Below are 20,642 nucleotides of genomic sequence, written 5' to 3' on the forward strand. Positions count from 1 at the left end.
GAAAAAAAATGCTACCTTCCTGAACTTCTTGGTACAGCTTCCATAACTTACTCTGGTCATCTTTAAGTCTCAAATAAAACCTGTCTTTATGGTACAAAAATTCAGGCTCAGTTCAGTGAAAAGCCCGCTCTTAGCATAGAGATAAGCTATGCAACCAACAGTAAATATTTCTTCACGTTTCACTAGATCTTTGTAAGTTAGCTATACCCCAATTTCATCAGTGCTAAAGCATAAATTACCGTAATCAAGATCCACCACCAAGCATATATAATTTCTGCTCAGGATACAGAGGGTATATATTTTGCCCACTGAGAAAAGTACTAAGAAAACATGGGATTTTTTTCCACCATTTTTAAAATATGACCTTGAAATTCATTTTCAGACAATGTCAATATTATTTTTTCTGAATTCTCAAAAGCCAGCAACCAGAAACTGGTTTCAGAATACCCTCAAACTAATCTAAGACAACAAATCTAAGAATTTTCTTATTTGTTCCAATAAATCAATACATTTTGTAACAACCTTCTAAATAAAGGCTACTTGGAGTATATTTTCTCAAGCTTTTGCTCTTGTTGCAGTATCCTGAAAAATGCTTTGGAGACCTTTTTTACATTAGCAAAGTTTTTAATCGCAGGACACCTAGGCATGTAAACTGAAAAGGAAAAAAAGTTAAATGGAGAAAGAAAAAGGAGAGGAGAAAAGGACAAAAAGACAGACGAGAAGAAGGGGAAAGTACACAAAACTATGAAATGTGTAACACCATTTTGTTTTTACTTTTTTGAAATTTAAAAAGTAGTCAGAACTAGTCAGATCATTCACTAACCTGCTCCACCTTTAACCTATTATTAGAGATAATTTGTAGTTCAGAACTTCTGTGAATTCTTTCCTTGACTTTCATTTCTGAACCACTGAAAAATGTTTCAGAGATTTCTGCCTGCCTAAAGACAGCATCACTGTGCTAGTTCTAAGCAACAGAAAATGTGCAGGAATTGATATATCCCTTCTTTCTCTGTTAGAAGTCAGGGCAGCAGAAGATTAAGATGTGTTTCCAAAGTAGTAGAATATATTTTTGATACCAGCAGTAGCTGTTAAATCCCAGCACATCAGAATCTCCAGAAGAATGATGACTTGGCAGAGGTTTAAGAAATGAAGACTGTTTACACAGCAGATTAATGCATTTGTTTGCTTATTCCCAGTCTCTCCTTAAGTAACATTATCTCTACGTAAGACTTAATGAAATTAGAATACACTTTTAATACTGTCAGGGTTATTCTCCTCTGTCATACCTGTAATTCTGATAACAGGTTGGAGAAGTAGGTGAATGTGAGATGAGGGAAGAAGGAATTTTCTCTTAACTACTGCCTATCTGCTTCAAATAATAGGATTTTTGCTTTGATTAACAAAGACAGAGCATTCATTTGTATTCAATCTAATCTATATGTTTACCTTTCCACTGAATCAGCTTCATGAATGTTAAGAGGCAATTTTGTAAGAATGTTGCAATGAATTAAAACTACAAAAGTTAGGCAGAATACATCCCCCACAGCATGGGTTGGATCCATCCTGCTTTATGGCAGTAGGTATAAATTCCTTACCACCAGTTATCAGGAGTTGAACGTATTTCCCTTTTGGCACCAAGTAGTACAGTGACATCTATTCTCACAGGATTGTTTAAAAATGCAGTTTAGCCCAACCAATTTGCATACTGTACTGGAATGTGACAGACAGGATAATTCAGGTTGGAACGGATTTCAGGTGGTCTCAAATCCAATCTCCTGCTCAAAGGAGAACTAGTTGTAACATAGACTGGGTAGCAGTCTAGTCTTGAAAACCTTCGAGGGTGGAGACTGCACAACCTCTCTGAGAAATCTGACCCATCACTTGACTTGCCCAGAGAAGCTGTGGATGCCCTGTTCCTGGAATTGTTCAAGGTCAGCTTGGATGGGGTTTTGAGCAACCTGGTCTGGTGGGAGGTGTCCCTGCCCATGGCAGGAGGGTTGGAATTAGATGATCTTTAGTTCCCTTCCAACTCAAACCATTCTATGATTCTGTGGTTTTAAAGTCAGTGCTGGTTTCCACAGTTAACACCATTGCCTTCTAGTTTCTGTTGTTTATAGAAGCAGTGTTGTCTTGGTAATCTTTTACCACATGCAGTTTAGGATGCAAACTCTGCACTAACTGTCACAGACCTTCTACACAAGATAATCTAACTCTATGGAGAACTAAGGTCCTGCATCATTACCACTATAATGAAATTAAAGTGACTTGCACACCAAAAAGGTAGAAATACTGTCATTTCCCCCAGTTCATAAGATTTTAAGAAAACTACACTGTGTATTTTGGTATACTTGAGTATTTTTACACTACCCTCACGTATTGTAGGTATGGTACTTATATAAAAATATGAGGCTCATTTTCACTTCTACCAATCAGCTAATGTTTCTGAAAAGTAAGTATTAATGTTGGTTTGTTTTTTTTTAAATAAAGCTTAGTACTTATGCTCAATTGGGAGTGCACACAGAAGGAACGTTAACAACAAAAAAAAAAAACAACAAAAAACTGCAGTTGGGTGAAATCAAAGTGAAATAGAATTTGCTCTATCAGAAAAAAAACTTCCATAACACTATTTTGTTACTTATGTTTCTTTATCGTACAGTTTCTCACATTCATGCACCACACACTTTCTGATTACATAAAAGCATGTACTGGTGTCAGACTAAAGATTCAGCTACCATAGAATCCTACTTCCATAAATGACTGAAAACAGAAGTACAGAGAAGAATAAATGTAAAGGGCAAGTATATATCATAAGGAATATACAAGCAACATATTTTCAGCAGCAAGAAGGATGCATAAAAAGAACTTGGAACTGTTATTGAATACACATTATTAATGAACCATGAAACTTGAAATTTTATATCCTCACTTTTTGAATCAGACATAAAAGGAAAAACAGTAAGAAAAACTGAAAACAACCAGAATTGTGACAAATTACATCATTCTCAATGCTGTCATTATAATGTAAATATCCTACAACACAGTGACAGTGTCTTCATATAAAACCGAGTACATGTTTCTGTAATTCAGTTTCTGTCAGATCGCTACAGTACAAACTGCACTTAGAATAGGCATGATGGCTAATGAGGCTATGACTTACCAACCAGCAGGTTGTTTCAACGACAACTGGCCAAATCCAAGTACAGTTTTAACTTATTAAAGACTTTCAGGTTACTGCCTGTCTTTCCAGGAGCACAATTAGAAAGATTTATCTACCAGGATAATATGACAAGAAATACTGTCCCACCCAAATGCGCCAAATTACTCAAAAATCTCTTCAGACTCAGAAAGAAATAATCTTCACTGAAAAGAAAAAAAAAAAAAAAAAAAGAAAAAAAAAAGATATAATGTTTGCAGGGGAAAAATAAATCACGTATTGAACCACAATGCACAATTTTCCGTACTGTTTAATATCTTCATCGATGACATAGACAGTGGGATCGAGTGTACCCTCTGCAAGTTTGCAGATGACTCCAAGCTGAGTGGTGTGGTTGATATGATAGAAGGAAGGGATGCCATCCAAAGGGACCTCGACAGGCTTGAGAAGTGGGCCCACATGAACCTAATGAGGTTCAACAAGTCTCAATGCAGGGTGCTGCACCTGGGCTGGGGCAATCCCGGACATGAGCACAGACTGGGAGAAGAACTCATTGAGAGCAGCCCTGCAGAGAAGGACTTGGGGGCTCTGTTAGAGCGGGTCCAGAGAAGGGCCACAAAAATAATCAGAGGGCTGGAGCACTTCTCCTGCGAAGAAAGGCTCAGAGAGCTGGGGCTGTTCAACCTACAGAAGAGAAGGCTCCGGGGTGACCTCATCGCAGCCTTTCAATACTTAAAAAAATACTTATAAAAAGGATGGAGAAGGACTTTACTCAGATAGATGATGATAGGACAAGGGGGGATGGTTTTAAACTAAAAGAGGGAGATTTAGATTAGAGGTTAGAAGGAAATTTTTCACTCAGAGGATGGTAAGGAACTGGAACAGGTTGTCCAGAGAGGTTGTGGATGCCCCATTCCTGAAGGTGTTCAAGACCAGGTTAGATGAGGCCCTGAGCAACCTGATCTAGTGGGTGACATCCCTGCCCTAAGGCAGGGGCGTTGGAACTAGATGATCCTTGAGGTCCCTTCCAACCCAGGCCATTCTATGATCCTGAGGTTCCTGATAAGTGATAAGCCACAGAATATACAATTTTCAATAATAAATCATATTTAAGAGTGATCAAAATGATTCAGTTTCTCTATAATTGATGTGATGATTATGATGAAATTCTATAGAAATTGACCTCATTGATTGCAAGAACAAATAACTAGTTGTATAAGATTTTTCTTCCACATGTTGATCAACAGATTATTTCTTTAATTTTTTTTGTATTTGGTGCTTACTCACTATGAGACTAAAAAGGCACACTAGTAAACCACTGTTTAGATGAGATATCCCCTGCTAATGTGCTTAGAACTAACTATGTGAGAATTGCCCTAAGTTTTCTGCCACAAAGCTCTAAACACGTTACTCCAACCTAATATTTCAGTATCAGTTAGGGACACCATTCTTCTGCAAGATCAATTCTCTGACACCTTCAGTGGTTTTAAGAAGCTTGAATGAAATTTTAAACCTAGAAAGCAATACTTCTAATCAAGACAATTTTAGTCAGAGAACTGAAGCAATGTATGAACCTTGAGTGTGATGGTACCCTTAACTACATAGAAAAGAATAGAAGAGAGAAACTTGTCAATTCGTGTTTACAGAATTTCCGGCCATTCACTCCCTTAGTGGCATATAGACTTCATGCTTTCAAAGAACTGTAAAGACACCAACATCTAAGTTCACAATATTATATAAACCAAGACACTGCAAACTACTGAACTCATTTACTCAGAAAATGTAAAGGCAGAGATAATGCTTCCATAAATGAAACAACAACAAACTGTTGTTCAAGGTGTTACACACGCTGCCAAACTGATTTACAGACCATTAAAATTCACAGACCTCACACTTTTGCAGTTATCACAACAACACAGAGTTCATACCTGTGGCAAGATAGATGATATGGAAGAGCATGTCCTTGCCCTGCACAACATCCACAACCACATGAGAAAATCGGCTATTGTCTTCCATGAAGTAAGGAATTGGAATAACTGGTTGAACGACTTCATGCATTAAGAAGAATTTTTGAGCATCCTGAAGATTCCTCTCAGTCAGATTCACATACAAACCCTGGTCCATGGTGCCGCACTGCAAACACAGAAAAGTAACGTTACCATATGCCTCAACGATAACAACAGATTTACTCTCTGAATTAGAACATAAGAACATGAATACCAAGACTGTGTATTATAGCGACACTTTGGAATTCCACATTCATGGCACATTTCGGTGCTGATCAGACCGTTCACACAGTGACTGAGGAAGCTCCACTTTCCTGAGGCAGTACTAAGTGGACTCCCTAACTCCAAGCAATATGAAAGGGCACCAGACTGACTACAGATGGGTTATAGTAATATTTGGCTATAACTTATGCACACAGGGCAGCAAGAAGAAAAGCTACTATCGGAAATTTCTGACTAGTTTTCTTCACAATCTACACAGACACAGTGCTAAAGGCATTACAAATTTTCAAAGGAAATCTCTATCACAGCCAGGGTCTGACAGGAATCCCAGGTCACAGCACAGTTCTCCACAGTTCTATAAGCTTCTTCAGACTTTGTGTTCGTTAGCCAAGAATGGACAGAATAGAGTTCTAACTATAAATCTTACTAAAAATGTTATCCATAGCAAAGATATGTTTGCTTTGGAACTGACCATATTGTATATATAAAATTTGTACTAATTTCTGTGTATTTATTCATCACATGCACAAATTCCAAACACAACTAAACAAAGCAAGATAAGCAGCAATTAATTTTAAAATCTTTGTGTTTAGGTCTTCAACTAACTGAGGACACTAGATATATGCTTAACATGTGTGAGTATGTAAACATCTTCATGTTTACTCATACACAGATGCATTAGAGAAGTAAAACAGTACTTCACAACATTTATCAAACATTAGTGATGTGAAAGGATACTCAAGTCATATTTTTTCACTCTATTCCACTTTTAGGACCAGCTTAACAGCTTTGTCAGTGACATGGACAGTGGGATTGAGTGCAAGTTCAGTAATTTGAATGATGACACCAAGCTGTGTGGTGTGGTCAACACACTGGAGGGAAGGGATGCCATCCAGAGGGACCTGGACAGGCTTGAGAGGTGGGCCTGTGTGAACCTTATGACGTTCAAAAATGCCAAGTGTAATAAGGTCCTATACATGGGTCAGGGCAATTAGGAAGGGAAGTTATGGATCCCCCTTCCCTGGAAGTGTTCAAGGCCAGGTTGGATGGGGCTTCGGGCAACCTCGTCTAGTGGAAAGTGTCTCTGCCAATTGCAGGGGGGTTGGAACTAAATGATCTTTGAGGTCCCTTCCAACCCAAACCATTTTATGATTCTAGGATACTATGTCATAAATTGCACTATAAATCACTATATGAACTAAATCATACAGTCTGCAAAACCCTAGAAGTTATTTTTTCATCATTGCTGTGTTAGCAATCTGGAATTAAGTGATCACTCCAAATATAGATTTTATTTTTTTAATTCAATCAGTAATTCCATAACAAGAGAACCTATGAGGACGAAAGACAACTGACAGGAAACAGCTATTTTTCTTGCTCTATGAGCACCCTGCATGCCACACCACTGAAAAAAATAAATAAAATAAAATAAAATAAAATAAAATAAAATAAAATAAAATAAAATAATAAGCATGCCAAAGAAGCATTCTTCTGATTATATCAAGCTAGAAAGATTCCAGCTAGAATGCTCATAGTACACTGAAATACATATTGTCCTTGGTCTTACAATGGAAGATGTCCTGCATAAGGAGAAAAGTAACAAGCTCTGGAAAGAAACAGTGTTGTTCAGGACTGGGACTCCAGTACTATTCTAATCTGGAAAATATTTCAATTAATACATCATTACATCCAGCCTTGGAAATAAAATGCTGAATGTAATTATCACCACCCAGCAGTAGAGTTCCTTCATAATCATGTGCTTCTGTCTGTTACTGCTGAGTAGCTGAATACTCTGAGGATAAATCTAATTCTCCAACTACATAAACAGAACTTCTTATATTTTACCATACCCATGCTTCCTCCTTTTGGGGAAGGAAATCACAAGTTCAGCCAGAGTACGTATCCTCTCTACATGCAGTATGTACTTTAAAGCACTGTGAAATCTTAAAAAGGTTACACCTAGCTCTAAGCATTAGACTAGCTTCTGGTATATGTCGGCACTGCACTTATGGAGCCAAAAATCTAACTGAAAGTTCAAATGAATAAAAGATAGCACCTGTGAAAAACAGAAGTTCAACATCACTAATGATACCTAGAGATCAGTTAACATGAATTGGCATCAATACTGTGTTGTAAAAGGCCACGTTACAGCTCTTTAAACTAGTGCTAGCCTACGAAGCTGTTGCTCTGTGAGATACGATAGAAATGTTGCTGCTCTTGTAAATTTGATAGAGAAAGTACCAGTCATATTAAAACCAGCCAGATTCTCCAAACAAGAAATTTCAACATTTCACTGCCTGGACTGGGAATTAGAGATGAATACTGACAGTACAATATAGATTCCAACTGTTTTTACATAGCCATTGGACTGTTAGCTTCATTTGTATGCACCATTCTGTATGGGGTGCTTTTGCAATAATTAGACTCATTAATAAAGGTTTTGCAGGGAGACATTAATAACTTGCATTTGACTTTCATTTAGTCAGAAAGAAGATTTTTACATACAAGCCTTTCTTCAGGTTTCTTTTTTCAAAAGTATAGCCTCACTTAGATCTTCTTAAAATCATTATTCTGACAACGTAACTATTTCTACAAAATGTAAAAAGTTATATACCAATAATAGCCTGCTTCGGCAATATGGCTCACTTAAATGGTATTTTGTCACTTGGGGATAATGCCAAACACACTACTCAGAAAAGGTAACAGGGCTCTGGCCTGTATTCAGAGCATATTCAGTGCTTTATTTTCCTTTGCTTGCATAAATCAGGGCGTAATTAAAACTACCTACAGTCCCTGGTGGATGGTTCTGTTTCATGCTTGCAGAGAGCTCATGACCTTAACAAGATAGGGAAGGCTGTTATAGAAGCAGCACTAAACCCCTGAGATTGTATCGAGATTAAAGGAAGGGTGAAAGGCAGATCCACATTTAAATATTGTAGTGAAAAGTTATTGGTTTTAATCACTATATTAAAGTAGTTTTCCTTCTATTTCCCTTGCCAGCATGGCTCTCACTATAATTCTCCTTGTGGGAGTAGTGACCGTGCAGAAGAATAAAAATGCTGTATTGGGTGGCAAGGGCTTGGTAGCAGGAGAGCTGGAGTGGCCTCTGTGAGCAGAGCCCAGCAGCTGCACCAAGTCAGGATCAGAGCCAGCTCCAGCAAGCTCCAAAAGGGACCCAGGCAGGCAGCAGCAGTTCCCCTGCGGGCTGTGGAGAGGCCCCTGGTGGAGCAGGCTGTCCCCCTGCAGCCCACGGGTCCCACACGGAGCAGATCTCCACGCTGCAGCCCGTGGAGGAGCCCCCGGTGGAGCAGGTGGATGTGGCCTGGAGGAGGCTGCGGCCCATGGAGAGCCCCCGCAGGAGCAGGCCCCGGGCCGGAGCTGCAGCCCGTGGAGAGGAGCCCACGCAGGAGCAGGGGGTCTGGGGGGAGCTGCCGCCCGTGGGGGACCCGTGCTGGAGCAGTTTGCTCCTGGGGGATGGATGGACCCCGTGGTAAGGACCCATATCTGGAGCAGTCCTTGAAGAGCTGCTGCCTGTGGGAAGCCCCTGCAGGCTCAGTTCGGGAAGGATGGCATCCCGTGGGAGGGACCCCACGTGGAGCAGGGGCACAGAGTGACCCTGAAGGAGCAGTGGAGAAAAAGCATCAGGGACTGACCGCAGCCCCCATTCCCCTTTCTCCTGCACTACTCAGGGGGAGGAGGTGGAAGAGGGTGGATGTTTTCTCTTTTTTTTTTTCTCTTTTTTTAAGTTCTCACTCTTCAAGTCTGTTATTAATTGGCCATAAATTATATTAATTTCCCTTATGCTGAGCCTGTTTAGCTCATGACAGTAATTGAGCAATCCCCCTGTCCTTACCTCAACCCAATGAGCTTTTTATCATCGTATGTTCTCACCCTGTCCCATTGAGGAGGGGGAGTGACAGAGTGGCTCTGGTGTTTGGCTCCCAGGGTTAAACCACAACAAATGTGTGCATATGTGCTTACCTGAAATATCCTTTTATTTTTGTTTAAGAGTACCAGTGACTGACCCACCTTGAAGTAATTAGTTTTATGCTGTCAGCCAGCTACAGATCATTACATGCTCTGAGGCTGACAAGTTCAAATAAGGAGCACAACACTTCACAAATTATTTTAATCAGACTCTTCACAAGCATGGACCGCCTTGCACAGAGAAATATACACAATGGTAACCACTCCTTTTTTCCCCCCTATCTTCTCCCCCTATCATTTTTTTCTGTGAAACAGTGTTTCCTTTCCAGATTCTAATAGCACAAATGCAGTGTAAAGGAGAATAACAAGTTGATTATATTTGAACCAGGAATTAATATTATCTTGACAGATAACTACAATGCTTCATTTTGACAGATTAAAGTTAAGCTTTTTTTTCTCCTAACCTTCAAAGCACATCCTCTTTCCAACTCAAATTATTTTGTGAAAAGATAAAATTAAGGATGTTGAAATAGGGGGGAATTCTTAAGCTTTTTTTCCATTTATTTATTTATTTTTAAATTTTAAGGTCTTAGGCTACAATATACTGGGAAACTCTGGAGTTACTTAAGTACGAGACACACAACATTCTGAAACAAACCACCACTTGTAAACTATTGTCCTTCTCCCACATATCTGTACCTGAAAATTAGGGTTAGGATTGGGATATGGAAGCCAAGCTGAGCGAGAGTTTTCCTGGTATTTGAAGGGTCCATTAAAAGCCTGAGTTATGGCACTCAGGTTGAAAACGCAAACTGCCGAGGCTGCTATGCTGTTCCTGCAAGAGAAATATAAACATTAACTTAAATAACAACATTATGAAGTTAATTTGCTGAAAAATAGATTAAAAAATATATATATTCTCCTTTATTAATTCTCCAATCCTTCAAGTAATTAACAAAACTATTATGATCACCCAGGAGATAGTATCTCAAGATAAAGATACATGATGTGCTGACATTGGACTTAATTTTTTGTCACCCTTGCCAAGTAGCTCATATGGGAGAAACTTCATATTTTGTGCTGCTACTCTAGTACAAGAAGGCCATACTTTATTCCCACATATAATCACATGCATCAAGGACATCTTTCTTCTAGTTTCAAAGCTCAGGATAACATTCTTCTTGGGGCTCATTAATGGTTCTTCTATGTAACCAATGACAATACAAAGAGGTAAGGATTTTCATCTTATGGCATATTTCTGAACCCTACGGAATCCCTGGGTAAGAAACCTGAACAAAAATCCCATCTTCCAAATGATGATGTACAGCAACAAAAATGCAAATTCCAGAAACCCATCAAGGGAAAACAACTTGGATTGCATACTTTACGAGATCTCCTGTTACAGGAATAAACAGCAGCCAGGCAAAACATACAATTTCCTGTTCTTGTCTCGAAAATGTGACAGATTTCACGATAAAGCAATTCTGCGTGGTGTAAACAATATAACTCAGTGACTCCAAGATCTCTTAATGTGGAAAATTGCATTGTTCTTTTCCACAATATGAGATAAAGATATAGATAATTAAGGTGGCAGTTGCACAAATTTGCACCGCAGGTAAAACAGCTGACAATTGATCCACAAAGCTTTCTTCTTTTTATTTTTTTTAAGCTACCGTGCATTTTACACAAGCCTTTAGAAAACCTACTATAGAAACTCCGAAATGATGGAGAGAAAAAATAACAAATTTAACAAAACTTTTCAAAACTGAAAAAAATAGTTAGGATATATGGATTTAACAGCAGGACAAGAGAGAAATTTCCTTGTTTATGTTTGTCACCCTTATTTCAAAGAATCCCCAAAACCTGAAGTTTTGTGCTAGTACTTTCTGCAGAATCAATTATTGATAGAGTTGATAATTCCAGGCCTATATAAACTATCATTAAAGACAGCTTACAAATACTATTAACAAATATCAAATTCTTCTTGAATTTCCTCAAGTCCTTAAAGGACATCAGACTGATGCTTGTAAATATTCAGATGGTCTGAAAGAAATAAAATCAGCTTCATTAAGAAGCAGGAGGTACAATGTACTTAAAAGTCAAACACACATAACTGGTGCATGTTTTGCTAGGACTCACAATATTTATAGACAGAAATGCTTCAGTTTTTCCCTCACAAAATATTTCACAGTATATTTAAAAAAGAATTAGGGTACAACAAAATCGTTGCAATTCTAAAGATACTGAGATTGAAGAATGCTGAATGTGGTTCAATAATATCTGATGCTGCTACACCAATGGAAAGGAGTATGTGGGTTCCCCTCATGGGAAACCCTGGTGGCTCTCCATCACCAGGTTTCAAGACTGAAATCATACAGGTTGTGCAGATATCTGTGAACGATATGCAACATGGGGAAGCAATCTGAACTCTGAATTTCCACAATGTTCAAAATTTTATTTACAACATTTGATGTCAGAAACAAGAGTCTAAATGGAGCTATCACTAAATCAATCAATCAATCAATTAGTTGTAATTAATTCCTCTTTGAATAGTATGTCTCTGTTGGACAAGGCAGAATGCTAAGCTACTAGGAAAGAAGGAAGTAGCATCAAGGTTTCAAGTACTGCCTCCTTTCATGTGTCAAGGTCTTACATTCCAGGTTCCTTTTCAGAAGGATCAGGGTGAATGATGACAGCACTGAAACAACCTCAGAAATGGTGTAATTTGTAGCACAGGAAACCCCACCATTCCACAGATTGCCAGGACAGTCCTTCAGAGGGACTGCCATGACCAAAGCCTTGCAGATTTGCTGGAGCAGAATTCCGCCAGGCAGGCTTTCCATGGCAGGAGAGTGTCAAGGCTATTTTGACTTCTCATGATAGATCATGTTGAACAGTGCTTCAGCACGCCACCTGAGAAATGCCTGTCCTCTAGGACTCATACTAGGTAGTAAAACAGACTAATGATATTAAAATAACTGTTGAAAATATCACCAAATTTTCTTATCTCCAGTAGTCCCAAAGACTGCTCTTCTCTTTCAAAAAGCAGCATTTATCTTCAACACATTGCTTCAGTACAAGAACAGTGTTAAGCTTATCACCCAATGTCCCAAAGTCAGGAACTGTCACAGCCTGGTGCAAGGTGCCCCTCAAAAGCCACGCTCACTGCCTGAGCTGCCAGCTAAGGGGGATATCCCAGTCTGAAAGATGTGTTAATACCAGACTGTACCAAAAGCAGGAGAAATGAGCTGAGGCCCAAATTCATGATCACTGTCAAATCATCTAAGGGTTCATTATTTGCTAGCATTAATTTGTGACTGTTTCCACCTGGCTAATGTGTGTATATATACACCTCTCAATATACATATGTATATAAATAGGATGTAGGTATTCAGCTGTTTAGAAAGGGGCACTGAGCAGTGTTTTAGGTGCTCAAGTACCTTTTAAAATTCTAGGCAAACCTGATTTATGCAGCAAGAAACTGCAAGTGGATAAAAGAATCAGAAACCAAAATCTGAAACCTTGTTCCAGAAGTGTAAAAATTTGGCTGCACAGCCATAACTCATGGGCTGTTCTTGCTGAGCAACATATGAGCTCCATTTATCATATTTTATGTAAGAGTGCACATTTCTGAGATAAAATCTCTTTTTTTTTCTGAAAGTTAAGCTATTCTTGATATCAAGTTCAGAGTCCAGAAAGCTTTTAGGTCCATTCACAATGTTTTAATATTTAACAATTTTTAATTTTTAAGACTAAATGCTACAATTTCAGATTTTACCTTGTTGATATATAAGGTTCAGACAAAACAGATTAAATTTTGATTTGATTCTCAAGCTTACAGTAGGATATGTTAGGACTGATTTATAATATTTAAGAGCACATCTTGTGCGCTTTTGGGTAAAGTGAGCACTTCCTGACTCAAATTACATTGAGTCAAATTCATGATCACATGAAATTATAATTGGAAAATATTTATTTCATAAGCTCATCATATATTTATGCATATGAAATAATGTGTAAAACAAACAAAAAAAAGTCTTTATAAGAGTGTATGAAGTACATGACAGAATAGCCTTAAAATTTATGAAAAAGATGACAGAATAAAACATAACTGCTTCTATGCTGTAAAGAAATATTAAGAATTCTGCCTTCTTTCATACACCTTCAGCAATTCATATTGGACACATATGAAACTGACTCTTTTTCACAAGACTGGGCAAACAGTAGTTTGAAATTATTATGTTTACTTCACAAATACAGAACAGAGAACAGCCCAGAAGCTTTAGCTTTTATTGTTATAAATAGCAAACAAAACAAACAAACAAACAAAAAAAGTATCATGGAATTTACTTACACATTAGTGGTAAAAATCCCATAGATCAAGTCCAATTCTGGCAGGAAGAAAGTGCTCTGTAGTTCATTATAGTAAAATGGAATTTCTCCAGGACGAGAGCAGTTTAGTCGAGCTTTCATGAAGGTAGTCCAGGTATCCTCCAGCACAAACTTGCCACCAATGTCATTTTTGCACACCCTAGCTGCCCGAGAGAAAACTGTTTTCCCACAGTCATGTTCCACTGCATTCTCTCGGAAGAAGAAGTAGGTGAAGTTCCCAATGTCATAAGATGACACAAAATTTGGTTCTGAAAATAACAGAATAAAAGATTATTTATTGTATCCCAGTAATATATGCAGTCATATGGACATGAAAGTTGGCTTCCATGTCAAGCTGAAGATAACTTCAGGCACTACGTTTAGAAAAAACACACCTTATATTATCCTTATACCTTATATTGTGGTGTATTCTTACTACGTAACTGGTTTAATATTCCATGTTAAGCCTATTTGTGCTTTGCCACCATGCCACTCCAGATTACTGGAATAATGGATGGTTACTGAGTGTGTCTAAGAATGCACTCAGTCACTTTAATGAAAAGAAAATGAATTCTAAATTAGAGCATCTGATGGTAATGTAACCACATATCAGCCTTATCTCGTTTAAAATTTTTCTAAGTATTATGGTATTTTTTTCTTTTAAGAAAAAGGATTAAAATGATTTAAAAAAATAATAGTCATACAGGAAAAAATCAGAGAACAAAAAAAAAGTCTAGGAAACAACAGATGATAATATTTCTTGAAATAAAAGAAGGGAAACTGTACATACCGAAGACAATAAACACATGGCCCTTTTCCAATAAGGATTACTAAAACTGAGAAAAGTCCATGAGTTTAAGAGAGATTGACAACTTGATGAGTTGAATTCTTACAAGACAAGTTTGATACATGGGTTTGTGGAGAAGAACCCCCCTTGTGTAAGGAATCATTATAGAACATTGGTACCTCTTAAGAAACAAGTAAAATATGTTTTCATTCCCAAATTTTGAAGTGGAAGAACAAACCAAAACAAACCTGCTTGAATTACATCCATTGTTATGCAACAATCCCAAAAGTTTAATAAGTGAACATTTGACAGTGTTATCATACTGAAGAAAAAAAAAAAAGGCAAAAAAAAGCAAAAAAAAAAAAAAAAAGCCGATGCAATTGAATCTAAACATTTTGCAGGAACATCTCTAACCTGTCAAAACTTTTAAGGAGAACTTGAAGGGCAAGAAAGCCAGCATTTCCATGCAACAGTTCAAACCCTGTCAGACAACTCTTCTCCAAAGACAGCTCAGCCCACAGTTTACAGATCTTTTTGTGCTGCTTCCCTCTCTATCTGCTGTGCTGATAGTCTCCAAAGCAGCTTTTCTGGCAGCAATGGTCATCACCTCCCTTGGATGTTTGAAGCTGAGCAGATATTTGAAGCTCTCCCACTCCTCCCTATAACTTTTACTCGTTATCCTATTCAGCACTTCCTTGAGAGTCTGTTACACAACACATTTTCCCCAGACTCCGATCTGTACACTGCACCCAAACAGTTTTGAGGTGAACTTGTTGGTATCTTGAGCTCTCATAAGTTACACAGCACCAGTGTATTTATATCTTAAAAGCCAAAGGCAAAATAGTTTGACAGGACTTGTGATGGCAATAAATGTAAAATTGGATTGACAATATATGAAGAGCTACACTCCTAGTTACCTTTTTCCCTATTAGAACCTTGCCTCTTCATTCTACGTGTGTAAAATTTTCATTACCCTAAGATTTTGCTTTAAAGATTTCAACAACCTTTAAACTTCATTATTAGAGTTTATATTTGTGTAGAAATAATTATTAGTTTCTCATGAGCTCTCACTCTTTAACTATACACATGTAATATACTATTACACTTACACACACTAAACACTGAAAACAATAAGCTGAAACAAAGGTCTTACTTTTTAGTTTTCTTAATCTTTTTTCTCTAATAATATGGATTTGTTGAAGACTTAACAGAGTAGAATGGAATATAAGATCTAATTACAAGTATTAATGTTGAAGTAACAAAAATATGTTGCTAAAAATCACAAAATTGTATACTATCACACTCTAGACAGGTTAGACAGTTTTGGCAGACATTAAATAGTGAATAAATATATAACCACAGATATTTTGCATGAAAGCTTTTGTTGTTGTTGTTGTTTTAAAATAAACCCCAATCATGATGTTTCATTCATTCTCAAAACATATCACATTTTCAACTGTATTGAGCAAACTTGTATTTATTTAATTAAAGCATGCTAGAAACAAAATATTTTTAGGAATACGAGGAAAAAAAAAAAGAGATAAAAGAACCTACTCTCTCATTTGCCAACCTCAGTTTATATCCATACCACACCTTGCCACTGTTCTCTTAATCCGTAATGCATGTTACTTTCTTCCCTCACTCTGCACAATAACCGTTTAGATTATTCTTATTCCCATGGAAGGAACTCCACAGGAGAAAAAGCATTCACTAGTTGCAGTGTAACTTGGGTTATTTGTCCACTATATTAATGTATTAAAGCAATATCCACTAACATTATATGATAAAAAACAGTACAACCAAAATAGCAAGAAAAAGTAAAATTTTCCATCTGTGTTTGACTTTTTGTAGCCTGTAACCCTGCTTGCTCTTTAAAATTTTCTGAAAAATATCTTGATTGATATAAAAAGATTCTATTTATTGGGCAAATGCTCAACATCAATTTTATCCACCTACAAAAACATCCTGTAGAACTCTTAAACATAGAGGTGGTGCCTTGTAATCAGGCCTTACGATGATGCTTCTCAAGGGGAGACCACTGGCATAAAAAGGTCTCTGCATTAGAACAACAAGAACTCGCTACTGGGCCAAAAACACTAATGGAAACTCTCAAAGTTAGAATAATGAATTACTGATGAACTGCCCATGAACTGTAGAAATAAACATAATATGAAATGCATTCAGAAATGTTTTTTAAGGTTCTTGAAAAATCCATGTCAATTTGTCATGAGACTATTTTAAAGTTGCACTGATAATCATGGTACATATATAAATAAAAACTAGTACTCACATTTCAAGGATTCAAAACTGAGAAACAGTCCATAATCTGCAAACACCTGTGCATATACTTTACTGATTATGAAATGATGAAAATGTGACTTGCTCTTGAAACTTGTGAAAACTGAATAATCTCAGAGCTACCTTGGAATTCGGTGGATGTGGAGGGATTATCATGTCAAACTTTTTATTTCATTTTCTCTTTGTGAAAAGTGAACTGAATCACTTGAAAGGTTCAAAGGAAAAGGGAGATTCTTGTCTAGGAAAAAATAATTTATAGGTTTACAGATATTCTGCTGTGAAATGTTATTTGTTGACATGAAGGACTTCTTACAAAGGCTTTCAATAGACAAGTTGACATAACTTTTTTTTTTTTTTCCCTGCTGAACTTGCCTGTTCTGGAAGGGTAAATGCATTTTTTTTTTTTGTGAATGAAAAGATTACTATAACAAGTGTAAGGATTCTGGTATGTGACAGGATACAGCTGTTATGGATCAACATGAGACTGTCAATCTGTAATAATGTCATGACTATTGTAAATGACAGTTTTTTACATACATATATATATATTCAGTTTATGGATGTGTCAGGTTTATTAAACTTTCACAAATCAAATGGAACCAATGGAATCAGGAAAGAAAGAAAATGAGTTTGTCAACATGACATAACAAAGATCTCCAGCGTACTACATGGAGCAATGCTGCACAGATACTCAAGTCCACATACTGAAGGCACTACAGTGCTAGTTAGTGCTGCCTCCAAGCAAACAGGGCTGTAGCATGCTACTTCTGAAGACTGCTAACTCAGCACAAAGTCTGGGAATGTCTATAGCTTCTTTCTTAAAGCTGCATGACTCTCTCCAACAAGGACTTTTCCCCACAGACTCTTCTAAGTTGTTGTAAAAAGATGACTGAACCATAAAAAGTTCAGATAGTGCTTCAATCAGAAATAATGTATTTGTTTTTCCAAAGACTGGAGACAAACCTATATATCCCAGGGAGCACGGTCTCGGCACTTGACAAAAAGGCATTTACTAAGAAGAGGCAATTCTTCCCTTTAGATAATTTTCTCTTTCCACCCATGCTGGGAACTCAGAGACCAAGCCTATACTCACTGGTTTCACACTGATGCTTCCTGACAGTGCAGACTGCTCCTGTAGGGACTGGCTGCAGCGCTGCCACCCAACACATGCTGACGTTGCAGCCCAGAGAACAGCATCCTTGTAGCACAAAAGCAAGGATATGCTGCACACCTTGGGAGGCAGCACAAGGACAGACTGGGAGACTCAAGAGTGTAAAGAGCTGGGGGACTAGGGAGGGCCAGAGGATATATATGCACAAACGTGTATGTACACACAAACATATATGCATAGAAAATGCATATATATTTGTCTGTTTGCCTTTGTACGGAGAACATTTGTGTGGCCAAAGCTCAATTAGAGTTGAAGCTGGCCACTACTGGGGGGGACAATAAAAAGCTTTTGCTTTTTGTTTTTAAATATGTTAACAGCAAAAGGAGGACCAGAGACAATATTGGTCCATTACTTGATTAGGATGGTCACCTCGCAAACAGGGACATAGACAAAGCAGAGATGTTTAATGCCTCCTTCACCTTCATCTTCAACACTGATGATGAGCTCTGGGACCCCAGATGCCCTGACTTGGAGAACCATGACTGTGGAGAGAATGATGAACTCCCAGCCAACCCTGAACTTGTGTGAGATTTGCTGCTCCACCTGGATGCATATATGTCTATGAAGCCTGATGGGATTCATCCCAGGGTACTCAGAGAGCTGGCTGATGTCATCACAAGACCTCCCTCAATTATTTTTCAACTGTCGTGAGAATCTGGAGTGGTTCCAGTTGACTGGAAGCTCACAAACGTCATTCCAATTTTAAAGAAGGGCAATAAAGAAGACCCTGGTAATTACAGGCCTGTCAGTCTCACTTTAGCGCCTGGTAAAATTATGGAGAAAATTATCCTGGGAGTTATTGAAAAATCCATGAAGGACAATGTGGTCATTGGTCATAGCCAACACAGGTTCACGAGGGGAAGGTCCTGCTTAACGAACTTAAATTCCTTTCATGAGAAAGTTACCCATCTATTTGACCAAGAGAAGCCAGTTGATGTAATCTTTTTGGATTTCAGTCAAGTTTTTGATACTGTTTCGCACTGTATACTTCTGGACAAAATGGATATAGCATACAGCTAGATAAAAACTTAATACCATGGGTGAACAATTGGCTGATGGTTTGGTCTCAAAGTATTGGTCTCAAAGTATTTGGTCTCAAAGTATTGGTCTCAAAGTAGTCCAAGAAGCACTTGGACAACACTCTTGGATGTATGGTTTGATTTTTGGATGGTCCTGTGTTGAGCCAGGAGTTGGACTTGATGATCCTTGTATGTCCCTTCCAACTCGGAATATTCTATGATTCTATAATATTTTCAAAATCTTAGAAATCTTAACACTGGTCTAATGCTGAATGACATCCGTTTGGACCTTGTTAGTTGACCTCACTAGATCAATGAATCACACCCTCATGCTGTTGGTCTCTTATATTCAGCAAAATACTTAATAGCATTAAATTCTAAGAATATGTCTCGGTGGTTTATTTTTTTGTTTGTTTTGCTCCCCCCCCCCCCAAACACACACAGTTCAACTTGTAGTTAGAAAAGCTCTTCAAAATGAAAGTGAAAATAATGGAAAGAATTTAAGCTCCAAATGTGCTAGTTGACTTTTTTTTTTTTTCCACCTTACTAACATAATTAATGAAGTACATTTCCTATTTGCCTTCTGCCATCTCAGTATTTCTTTTTTAAGTATATTCATTCAGTGTAACACTCTGCAGCTGTTGGAAGAGTATAGATCTTACATTAGGCTGCCCCAGGCATTGCTTCTTGTTTAAGGACAAATCTTAATCCTAGAGTAAAAATTTCCTGCAGTGTTAAAGTCCTGCAAAGTAATATATAACCTGTAGTCATCATAGTTACCCTCATGAGCTGAAATGGAAAATGTTAAGTCCCAGCATAAAACTGGTGGAAATCATTGCTTATTAGTAGCTGTTTTTCGTCTTTCATAATCATCAAGGACACACGCTTAAAATACTCGTCTGTCATACCATAGTTGGCTACCAGTCTATTTGAACTATTATTTCTTCTGCAATGCCTCAACTCTCCATGTTTGTTTTTGTTTTGTTTTGTTTTGTTTTTATACTCTTTTCCTTTTGTTTAATTGAAGGCTTTATGGGTATGGAAGAGCAAGGACTGCAAAATACAGTAAAAATGAGTATAACGGATATTTTTTCCAATCTTCTTTTATATTGCTGATAGATTTTATAATACAATTCACTGTAATCATAAAAGTGGATGCACTTATTAGACATCATATTTTACTGATGTACTCTAATAATTTCTGAAATGCCATTATTACTTTTCCAAAAAATAGTTTTCAAATACAATATTACGAAAAAAAAAATCTTTTATTATTTGTTATTTCAAATAAATCTGCTTCATTTTCAAGGTAAACTGTTCCATATAGAGCATAATATTTTGTAATTTATTACATCATTAGCTGATGCAAATTTGCTGGTGATAAACTCAGTGACAGAAACTATTCTCTACTCTGATCTAGTACCTACTTAAGTCCTGGAGATTCCTATCTGAACTTCAGTGGATTTTTGGTCTCCTATATTTACTGGATAGGTGAATAGCAGGATATTAGGAAAACGAGGGGGATGGGGAGCACAAAGAGTGAGAATATAGATGACTGCCTTAATTCACTCAGAACCTCTAGAGGTTTGGTCTGTACGGATCTATCAACAAACTGCAGAAGCTTGGATGCTTACTTAAAACTCCAAACATTTTTAAAGCCATTTCTTCTTTCTTTTTTTTCCTCACA

At 37.5% G+C, this 20,642-nt stretch overlaps 1 protein-coding gene across 17 annotated transcripts in view; it reads right to left on the reverse strand.

Moving 5' to 3' along the window:
* Positions 1–20,642, reverse strand: part of SEMA5A (semaphorin 5A) — a 412,186-nt gene that overhangs the window by 114,567 nt on the left and 276,977 nt on the right. For all 17 annotated transcript variants that reach the window (XM_083823075.1, XM_083823077.1, XM_083823078.1 and 14 more), the window contains 3 exons: positions 13,664–13,949; positions 10,009–10,144; positions 5,083–5,287 (listed from right to left, as the gene is read on the reverse strand). In XM_083823075.1, the coding sequence (XP_083679201.1) occupies positions 5,083–5,287; positions 10,009–10,144; positions 13,664–13,949 (627 nt within the window). The remainder of the gene's footprint in view (positions 1–5,082; positions 5,288–10,008; positions 10,145–13,663; positions 13,950–20,642) is intronic.

The sequence above is a fragment of the Anser anser genome, assembly GCF_964211835.1.
Source record: "Anser anser genome assembly, chromosome: 2".
In the NCBI taxonomy this organism is placed as follows: Eukaryota; Metazoa; Chordata; class Aves; order Anseriformes; family Anatidae; genus Anser; species Anser anser.